Source organism: Hevea brasiliensis, chromosome 8 (assembly GCF_030052815.1).
Source record: "Hevea brasiliensis isolate MT/VB/25A 57/8 chromosome 8, ASM3005281v1, whole genome shotgun sequence".
In the NCBI taxonomy this organism is placed as follows: Eukaryota; Viridiplantae; Streptophyta; class Magnoliopsida; order Malpighiales; family Euphorbiaceae; genus Hevea; species Hevea brasiliensis.
Window position 1 is genome coordinate 4,936,257 of NC_079500.1, and position 9,950 is coordinate 4,946,206.

At 31.9% G+C, this 9,950-nt stretch overlaps 1 protein-coding gene across 5 annotated transcripts; it reads left to right on the forward strand.

Annotated features, from left to right (window-relative positions):
• Positions 1–1,143: 1,143 nt before the first annotated feature.
• LOC110633639 (uncharacterized) lies at positions 1,144–9,537 on the forward strand. 5 transcript variants are annotated; one of them, XM_058151027.1, is made up of 3 exons: positions 1,329–1,822; positions 3,954–4,026; positions 8,223–9,537. In XM_058151027.1, the coding sequence occupies exon 3, from the start codon at positions 8,234–8,236 to the stop codon at positions 9,302–9,304; it is 1,071 nt and encodes a 356-aa protein (XP_058007010.1). In that variant the 5' UTR covers positions 1,329–1,822; positions 3,954–4,026; positions 8,223–8,233; the 3' UTR covers positions 9,305–9,537. The 5 variants fall into 5 exon arrangements, with proteins under 5 accessions (XP_058007012.1, XP_058007010.1, XP_021638013.2 ...); XM_021782321.2 differs by lacking the exon at positions 1,329–1,822 and adding an exon at positions 3,036–3,297; XM_021782322.2 differs by lacking the exon at positions 1,329–1,822 and adding an exon at positions 3,346–3,369.
• Positions 9,538–9,950: the final 413 nt, after the last annotated feature.

Genomic DNA, 9,950 nt, shown 5'->3' on the forward strand with positions numbered 1-9,950 from the left:
TATATAGTAAAATTAATTTATTTTAAATATTAATAAATAAAATTTGACAAATTGTAATTAAACTTAAAATTTTCATTTCTACATCATCTTGAATGGAATGTTTTAGAAAAAATCAATTAATTCATTAATTTAACATGGTGAGTCCCATAGACTTTGTGAGTAAAAGAGTAAAAATATAAAACGTACTCAATAATTTCTTGTAATTATTTTGTATGAAAAATTACTATTTAGTTGTTACACTTTAATAAATTAACTATTTAATATTTTTATTTTATTAAATATACTATTTAACTTTTTTATTTTTAATCTATGAACTATTTAGTTTATTTTGTTAACTTTTTTATTAATTAAATTAGTAAAATGAGAGAGAATAATTATGAACAAAGATTAAATAATTGCTTGATATAAAATTACAAAAGTTAAATAATTGTATTATTCAAATTATATAAACTGAATAATTAAATTATGGAAAAAATTTTATTTTAAAATAACAAAAGAGACTTAATAATTCATGAAATAAAAAATAAACAAACTAAATAATATATTTTTTAAATTAAAGAGAATAAATAATTAATTTTGATAAAATGTAAGTATTAAATAATAATTTATTAATTTATTTTTCTAATGCTTTATTTGTATTTATTTATAATTCCTACTAAAATTAAATAAATAGAAAAAGGTTGGTAATTATTTATTTCACTTCATTCATGTCTATCTTCTTTTGCAAGAAAATTCACGCACATTGATGTAATGGAATTGAGAAGCTTACGACAAGTGACATAATCCTGTCCGTTTACCAAACGTAGTCTCATAAAATTGGCCTTCAATTACGTTGGAATTTTTTTTTAATTATAATTTAGGTTATAAAATTTCATTGTTATTAAATTAATTGTTTTGGATTTATGATTATAATTGTAGATTCTGTTTGTCTTGTAAAAAAATAACTTATATATATATATATAATATTTTACATGAAAATATTTTTTATTATTTGATTGTAATGTTGAACTGATGATATGTGTTTATATCATATACGTACCATAAGATTTTTTATTAATAAAAAATATTAAAATTTCTTATAAAAATTAATTATTAACAAAGTTATATTAATATTATATTTTTAATAAAAACTGAAAAATTCAAGTTCCAATTGCGTAATAGGAAAATTTATTTAGAGGTTGAAAATGATAACAAACCCCAATAAGAACCCCTAGTTTTCTTCACTGGTTTTGAGAGTCCCTTGAGTTTCCATCATGAGGGTGGTTTTTCCTCGCCCTTCTGGGCAGGAAAGCTCGCCCTCGGCTTCCCCTAATTGGATGTGGTCGTCCCTCCCCACATTTGGTGGGGTTATATAATTTTTATTATTTTGGTGGAGGAGCTTGGATTTGAGATAGGGTTGTTTATTTTTCTCAGTTTTTATAGATCGATGCTTATTTGAAAATTTCTTCTTGGATCTGTGTTTGTTATGTTTAGGTGATGTAGGAGTCTCACGATTTGAGAGCAGCTACTTTATTTGTGTAGGTTGTCGTCTTTTTTTTGCTGAGATAAGGCTCAAATTCGCATGGTAGTGGTGAGGGTATAAATTTAAGGAGAATTTATCCTTTAGTCTTGGTGAGCTAAGAAGCTTGAAGTCCGGCACCTCATGGCCATGAAAGACTGAAAACGCCATGGCTTTGCTCCTTCTCCCTCTGAGAGTCCAAGTTCTGCCTGTTACTATTGTTGGAGATGTTACTAGTGCTGCTACATTTGTGACATGATTGGCTTTGTTTGGCTTCTATAGAAGTTCACAAAGAAAGTTGGGTCTTTCCTGCTTTTGTCTCAGGTAATCCCTTCTTCTCTCCCCAATGTCGGTGGTGATCTGTGCCTATTTCTGCTACTTAGCGTCTGTGCATAGTGTTGGGTTCTAAGTGATAGGGCTTGATGTTGTGTGGGCTTAATTGTATTTTCATGGATCTGGACTATGTAGTTATTTGCCTTTCTTTGGGCTTTAATGTAAGACTATTGCAGTTGAAAAAAAAAAAACAAGAAAAAAGGGAAACTTTTCTATAATTAATTAATTGATGCATTTAATATTAAAATAAGTCTTATATTAATTATCTTAAAAAAAGTTAATTAAAATATACATACTGAATGTATGAATTTAATCGAGAATTTAAGATTGAGATGAGATTTTTTAAAATAAAAAATTAAGAATTAATTTACATATTTTATTTTTAAAATATTAAAAAAATAATTTATAAAAAAATAAAACAATACTTTAAATATGATTCTATAGATAATAATAAAAAATATTTATTTCAACTTATAAATTAATTAAACTAATTTATAAATTTTAAAAATAAGCTGGCATATTTATTTATAACATTTTCTAAGTTTACAAATTAAAAAAAATAAGTTAGAGAATTGACATTTTATTTTGATATTTATGAGTATTATATTAATAAATTAATTTAATTAAATATACTATTATATTATTTTTATTTAATTTAAAAATATATTACTAAATCACATTTAGAACATTTTTAATAATATTAATAATAAATATATTTATAAATTATTTTTCCTAAATATATTAATAACTTACCGACCACTTTGAGCAATTTAATCAAATTCGCTTATAAGTTAGCTTTATAAGTTGCCATCTAAATTTCAAGAGGCCTATAGCTAGGAAGGAGGTCGACCACACAAGATCCTTTCTCCAACGAGCCCTCCACGTTGAAGTTAGATTCAAAAGAAGGTCCAAAAAGAAACAAACAGCCCAACGTGTGCCATCCGTGATTATCACGTGAATCCTTAAGCCCAGGAAATAGGCACGTCTATTACACTCTCACCAACATCGCGTCATCCGCCACCAATCCCCAAACCCACCAGAAATTTCATCTCCACCCGCTTTAAACACACTTACTCGAACAAAAAACAAGGTGGCCTGTCATTGCATCCACCTGTCTCTTTCCCAAAAATTGCGTGCTATTTCAACAAACCAAAAGAGCGTGGAGCACAAAAATACTCGCCTCCATCTCTCTCAAAGTTAGCGAGCGCGTAGTTCAGTCTTCATTTGTCGCGCGTCTGGAAATAGTTTCCAGTTTGAGCAGCTAGAGAGAGGGAGAGAGAGTGAAATAGGAAAAAGGAGAGTACGATGCATCGCGTAGAAATGACTCGACGAATCCGATAAAAGCGCTAAGAGGGGAAAAAAAAAACAAAGAGAGAGAAATTCTCACTCCCGCCTATAACTTTCTCGCGTTTGCTCTGTCTCGATCTCATCGCCTTACCTTTCGATTCGATTTCATGTAAAAAGAGGTAGATATCAATCGAACCCTAATTTCCATTTTCGTTCTCTGTTTTCCCCCATTTTCTCTCTTGAATTTCCCGGTATGTATGGTGATTCTGATTCCCTGCTCTATTGTATATGACCGGTTGCTGATACTGGAAGGAAATGGTAGCAAAGAAGCAAAATTATGGAAATTTTCTCACTTTTTTTTGAGAAAAGAATTTAATGAGATTTGAACCGGATTCTAGGTTTTTTGAGACTTTATAGATGTATTTTTCAGAAATGAACTTCTCAATTTTACGGCCTGGGTCGGTTTTTTTTTTTTTTTAAATTTTTTTTAATCAATCGAACAGTGCGGAAATTATGTAAATGTGCTTTTTTTTTTTTAAAATGATTTTGGTGTAGCTTGAAGTTCAAACATTTTGCTGCTTTTTTCTTTTTGGAAATGGATTATTATAATAAATTTGGATCTGAGATGGATAAAGAGGTTAGGGGCCATGCGGGTATAATATTAGCTTTATTGTTCTTTTAAGTTTTATTTACTCAATTGATGAACTAGTCAGTTTAGCGTGATTCTTTAGCTAAGCACGTTCTTAGTATTTAGGCCATTAATTAATTAATATATATGAATCTCTGACTCTGTTATATTACTTGTTTTGGTGGTGAATGTTTATGTATATATCAGATACAATTTGTACCTTCAACTCATTCTGTCTTTGCGATCTGGATTTGCTCCAATTGCGCTATTTAGAATACAGGTATGCACTTGGGAGTCTGTATAGCAAGTTTCAATTTTTGATATCCAGTTTGAATTAATGCCTCGGATTTTCTTTTTTTGGTGACAGCACTGGAATTGTTTTATTCCATGTATTGTGCGTTTCTGGGTAAATTTGGGGCTATATCTTATCGAAATTGAACTTTTTGGTCATTAATTGCTGCTTATTTGCATCATGATTGTTTACTTGTTGCATTTTTAATGTTTTCTTCCCTTAAGTTCCAATGCAAATTGCATCCAATTAGTGTAATGCAGAAAGGAGATTTCTGGAATTCAGGTTTATTTTTATGAATTGGGCACTGTTTTGAGTACCTTTTGATTTTTGTTTGCTTTGATTTTGGTCAAATTAGGCATATATGTAAGTTGGATTTGATATTATATGTTCATATTTTGCATTAACTAGTTAAAGCTATTACAGAGTGTGCATATTGTGAACTTTCTATTGCTACTAATAATTTATGCATCTAGGCTTTCATTAAATGTTCTTGTAACCTCTTCTGTTCTTCCTTTTTGCATCTCAAGGAACATAGGTGATACATGAAAAGGATTTCTACTTGGGCCTTTAATGATTGGTCTTTGTTGGAAATTTGCTTGCTGCTAGGGCTCATCCTTGATCCTTGCATAGTTATTGGATAAAATTTACACTTCTTTTACTTGTGGATAACTAGTCATATATTTGGATCATGAAAAGGATATCCTTGAGAATGTTTAGAGGTCAAACAAAGTTTCTTTGTGGAAATCTGCTTGGCAGGCAGGCATTCCATATTACACTGTTGGATTTTTTTTTTTTTTTTTGGGTAGATTGCATACCTCTACATTCAGACTTAGCAGCTTAGTATCTAAAACATGCTACAATTTGGGTAGCAGTTATCCTTATTTGGAGGTTTCTTATGTAAGAATACCAAAGATGCCTGAATGTCATATTTCAAGGTGAACACCAACTATTGTGGATATCCTTGTGATCCATAATTTGGATTTGGCATCATGAAGGCTTGTTGCCACTCGACTTGGTCAGATGAGTCTGAAGTGGCCATTCATCAGTATGAGATGGATGAGTATAACCTATGTTGGCTTCTCTTTTGCTAGTTTATTTTTACTAAGATTAGATGGCCATGTCATTGCTCCCATATTTGTTACCAGAATTAGCCAGAGGAGAATTGCAGCTTCCACCCTGTCTGGAAGTTATTTATTATTATTTTTTTAAAAAAATTCATTTGTTTGCAATAAATGTGGATTGTTTAATGCATTGACAGATCAATTCACAAACTCAAATTTTAGAATAAGCCGCATAATTTAGGTTTTATCTAAGTGGCACATCTACAAAATTTGTGAACTGAAAAACCAATTCACATTAATTTTGATTCATTCATCCATTCACATACGATTGCAGTTTGTTATCGAACGCTTCTCATAGTTTTCCCCCCTATGAGTCTGAGGCTGGCTTTTATTTATTTGTTTCTAATTTTTGGGCACTGTTGTATTTTGTTTCTGTCCCATTAAGTTCTGCTACACTTTTTGTTTATTTATTCATTAGGGGATACCTCATTTTTGTTATTGTATTTGATGGTTTCTTCTCTTGTTCCTCATTTTTGTAATTGTATTTAATGGTTTCTTCTCTTGTTTCAATATTTTCTTTTATCGGTGAAGGAAAATGCCTTGGATTCTTTTGGGCATAGTTATTAAAGGCTCAATGGCGCACTAATTTATTTGTTAGGGGAGACCTCATTTTTGTAATTGTATTTAATGGTTTGTTCTCTTGTTTCAATATTTTCTTTTATTGGTGAAGAAAAAAGCTTTGCATTCTTTTGGGTATAGTTATTAAAGGCTCAATAGCGCACTAAGGCGCCAAGGGGTCCTGGATCCTAGGCGCACACCTGAGTGAGGTAAGGCGCAAAAAAAAAAAAAAAAAAAAAATCCATATAAGTCAAATAAATGTGAATATTCCATCAAACTTAAAATAACATAAAACTAAAAATAATAATAACTAATAAGCATTCAAGTAATAATAACTTTGCAACCTAATAAAATAAAAATAAACTACTGAAGTTTATGACACTAATATATAGAAACTTGAGTAGTCTTTTAATATGAAGAAAATTATGATGCTACTCTAAAAGAAGATCAAAGCATAGTTATTTTATGACTGCTTTACTTGAGTAGTCTTACTCAAGTAAAGCAGTCATAAAATAACTATGCTTTGATCTTCTTTTAGAGTAGCATCATAATTTTCTTCATATTCTTCTACACCTTTATCCTCTTAATACTCATCTTCAAAATCAATATATTTCTCACGTTTCTCATCTCTAGGAACTAAAGGAGTATTAGGTCTCAAGTTGGTAGATGATGCTTTTCCTTTTTACTTTGGCATCGATTGGAAATGGGCGTGGATGTGACCCTTTTTTTTTTTTTTTCGAAAAAGATAATAAGAGAGTGGTAGTGCTGAAAATGAAAATGGAAGGTTTGTGATCCTAGGTGTGGTAGTTCGATGAGATTTTGCAACTAGTTATTACCATCAATGCTAATTCTGAAAACTTCCTAGTGTGTCAATATTGGATTTTGGTAGATCAACAAATTTCAAGTTTAGTGGTAGTGCTTTTTGGCCACTGTTATCAGAACCAGACCGGTTTAACTGGGAACCAGACTAGTAATTGGTTTGGTTCAAGCTTAAACCCTCTTATTTTGAAAATCAGATCTCATCCGCTTGGATAGGCTGGTTAACTAGTGAACTGGTTGACCTGGTCGGATCTAAACAGGCAGATTAGCTTACTTTAAAAAAGAAATTGCATTTGCTATATGTGGGAATCGAACCCACGACTGAAGCCGATTTAATAGCACTGATTGCCAATTGTTCTACAAAGCATTCTCATGCATTCTTTTCTAATATATATGTTACATCTAGTATATTATTTTTCTTTAAAGAATCGAGTGTATTATTATAGAAGAATAATTAAAATTATATTAAAAGTAAATTGATCAATAAATATTCATATATAATAATTACAAAAAAATTAAAATTTATTTGTTTTGTCAAATTGTGACTAAATAAATAATTATATCAATAATTTATTCTATTCATATATTACCTTAGATTATTAAATTTCATTATAATAATATTATTATTTAAATCTAAAATTTAATTAAATTTTTAAAATTTTAAGAATTATATTTTTAAAATAATTTTAATCATTATATAAAAATATATTAAATTAATGATCGTAATGTATTATTAATTGTATAAATTATAATTAATATTTGTTTAATAATATACCAGTTAAATCTCGGTTCGATATTGGTTGAATTTTAAACTCTTAACCTTTTGTTTTTACCGATTCAATGACCGGGCTGGCTTTAAAAGCTTTGCTTTTTGCCAATGAAAGTGCTTGCTAAATGTAGAAATAAAGAAGCGTGCCTTTCTAGAGCCTTGCGTACACATAGGCACGTAAGGCAAGTGCTTGGTGAATGTTGCTTGCCTTTCTCCTGTACGGGCGCTAGGATTGGAGCCTGGTTAGCCTTGAACCTGAGGCTTGCATGAGGCGCGCCTTTAATAATTATGCTTTTGGGTTGTTTTGAAGATTCCTTGGACGAGATATGGCATTGGATTGATGTATCTTGTACAGATTCTAGATAATCCTGATCATTAGCCAGGATGTGGTGCTGACGGTGATGTGATGATTATGACTTTTTACTTTAAAAAGCTTGATTGTAAAATACAGCCTCTAGTAAAGGCATGCTAATTAATTTGAATGGGAAAATTATATCAATTAGGAAATGAATTAATTCAGAGAAGAATAAGAATCATTCAATGTATAATACATAAAGTACGATATGTACAACTTGAAAGATTCACAGGATTGTGAATGCATTTTCATTTGTTTTGTTCTTTTTCCATCTTTTTAAAAAAAAAAAAAAGCCAATATTGCGGATTAAGGTCCCTGTACAACTTGGAAGATTCAGAGAATTGTGACTGGATTTTCAATTGTTTAGTTCTTTTCCATCTTTAAAAAAATGCCAATATTGTCATAGCCGTGTGTGATTTGAAAACTTTGATTGGTTTTATAAGTAGATTGAGTTAGAAAATTTTGATAGTGAAGGCTGCTTTCAGGGGCAGTCCAGGATAGGTGTTTAATTACATCAAATTTTTAGAAGCAACTCATGAATTCTTGTTGTATGTGTTTTTAGGTTTGCTGGAAATGGCAAAAGGTAGCAGAGGACGATGCAGGATTGCTTCCCGGCAATGCAGGCCAGCGCCATACAAATTGGCATCTTGCAATCATGATGAGGACTTTTACAATAAGAAATCCTCCAAATCGTTGGATAAGAAAGACTGGGAAGATGTAACTTGTTCTGTGTGCATGGAGTGCCCACACAATGCTGTTCTTCTACTTTGTTCCTCTCATGACAAGGGTTGTCGTCCCTATATGTGTGCAACTAGCTTTCGTTATTCTAATTGCCTTGACCAGTACAGAAAGGCTTACACTAAAGTCATCTCTTCCAGTGGCACTGCTGATAACCCAATTCTGCTTTCAGATTCCAGTTGGCCTGTTGACAAGTGTGAAGTCACAGAGCTTGCTTGCCCCCTTTGCAGGGGCCAGGTGAAAGGGTGGACTGTGGTGGAACCTGCACGAGAATATCTAAATGCCAAAAGGAGAAGCTGCATGCAGGATGACTGCTCATTTGCTGGAACTTACAAGGAGCTAAGGAAGCACATGAGGACAGCTCACCCCTCTGCGCGGCCTCGTGAAGTTGATCCAATTCTTGAGCAGAAATGGAGAAGGCTTGAGAGGGACCGTGAACATGATGATGTAATTAGTACAATAAGGTCCACAATGCCTGGGGCAATGGTTTTTGGGGATTATGTAATAGAGGGAAATAATTATGGTTTTGATATAGATGAAGAAAATGGGGATTTTGATGCAGATGCTGCAGAGAGTAATGGAGGTTTTGAGGTGGGTTTTGATCGAAACTTGGTGAATGTCTTCCTTCTGTTGCATGCATTTGGGCCATCAGGGGATGGTCTCAATAGACGTCTTAGGCAGTCTGAAAGGCCGAACCGCCTAACAATGGATGAGAGTGCTGCTAGTATCCACCATGTTTCTCCTGTTGGTGGTTCAAATTCCTCAGATGATAATGATGATAGTGATGATGACAATGGTGATGGTGGGTTATCACTTGTAAGCCGCCTTCGCAGTCATGGCAGAGTGCTTCTGGGACATTCAGGTAGGAGGCGTAGGCATAGAGAAGACAGTGGAGGTGAGAGATGATTTGGAATGGTACTTGGGGGGGGGATAAGCATTCAGTAGGTACATAGTTTTAGGAAGGTCTGAATTTCTGGGATAAAAGAAACACAGGAATTTACTTCAAATTTCATGTATTTATTTGGTATTTATATTGCACTGTATCTGTGATTGGTAGGGAAAATTGATGCGGAAAGGGTGGCTGACCTCCTCATTCCTTGTTATATTATTATCATAAATATAATGTCCCAGTTGGCTTCTGTCCTCCTAGTCTAACAATCATTTTATTTTCTATCCAAATTAGGCAAATATAATTTAATTTATTTGATGTGAATATAATAATAAAAATATAATAATTTTTTCACTTCATTTTTTTTTTATCATAATATAGAATATAAACAAATTACTTTCTGTTCTTTCCATTATAAAAAAATTTGTAAGTACTTTTCCTTTGTATAGGGATTTTTCCTATCTCGATATTCTTTTTTTATAAAACAAACCCTACAAGATTTAAGGTTCAAAAAATTTAAATTTTAAAAAGGCTAAGACACTTGGCCAGGGGTCGGTCCAAACTGATTTTGGATTAGAATTGTTGGTTTTGGTTTAAGGGTTAGGGCTAATTGGGATTGGACTGAAAGTTTCACCTTAGTTTTGATTTGAATTTGATTTTGAT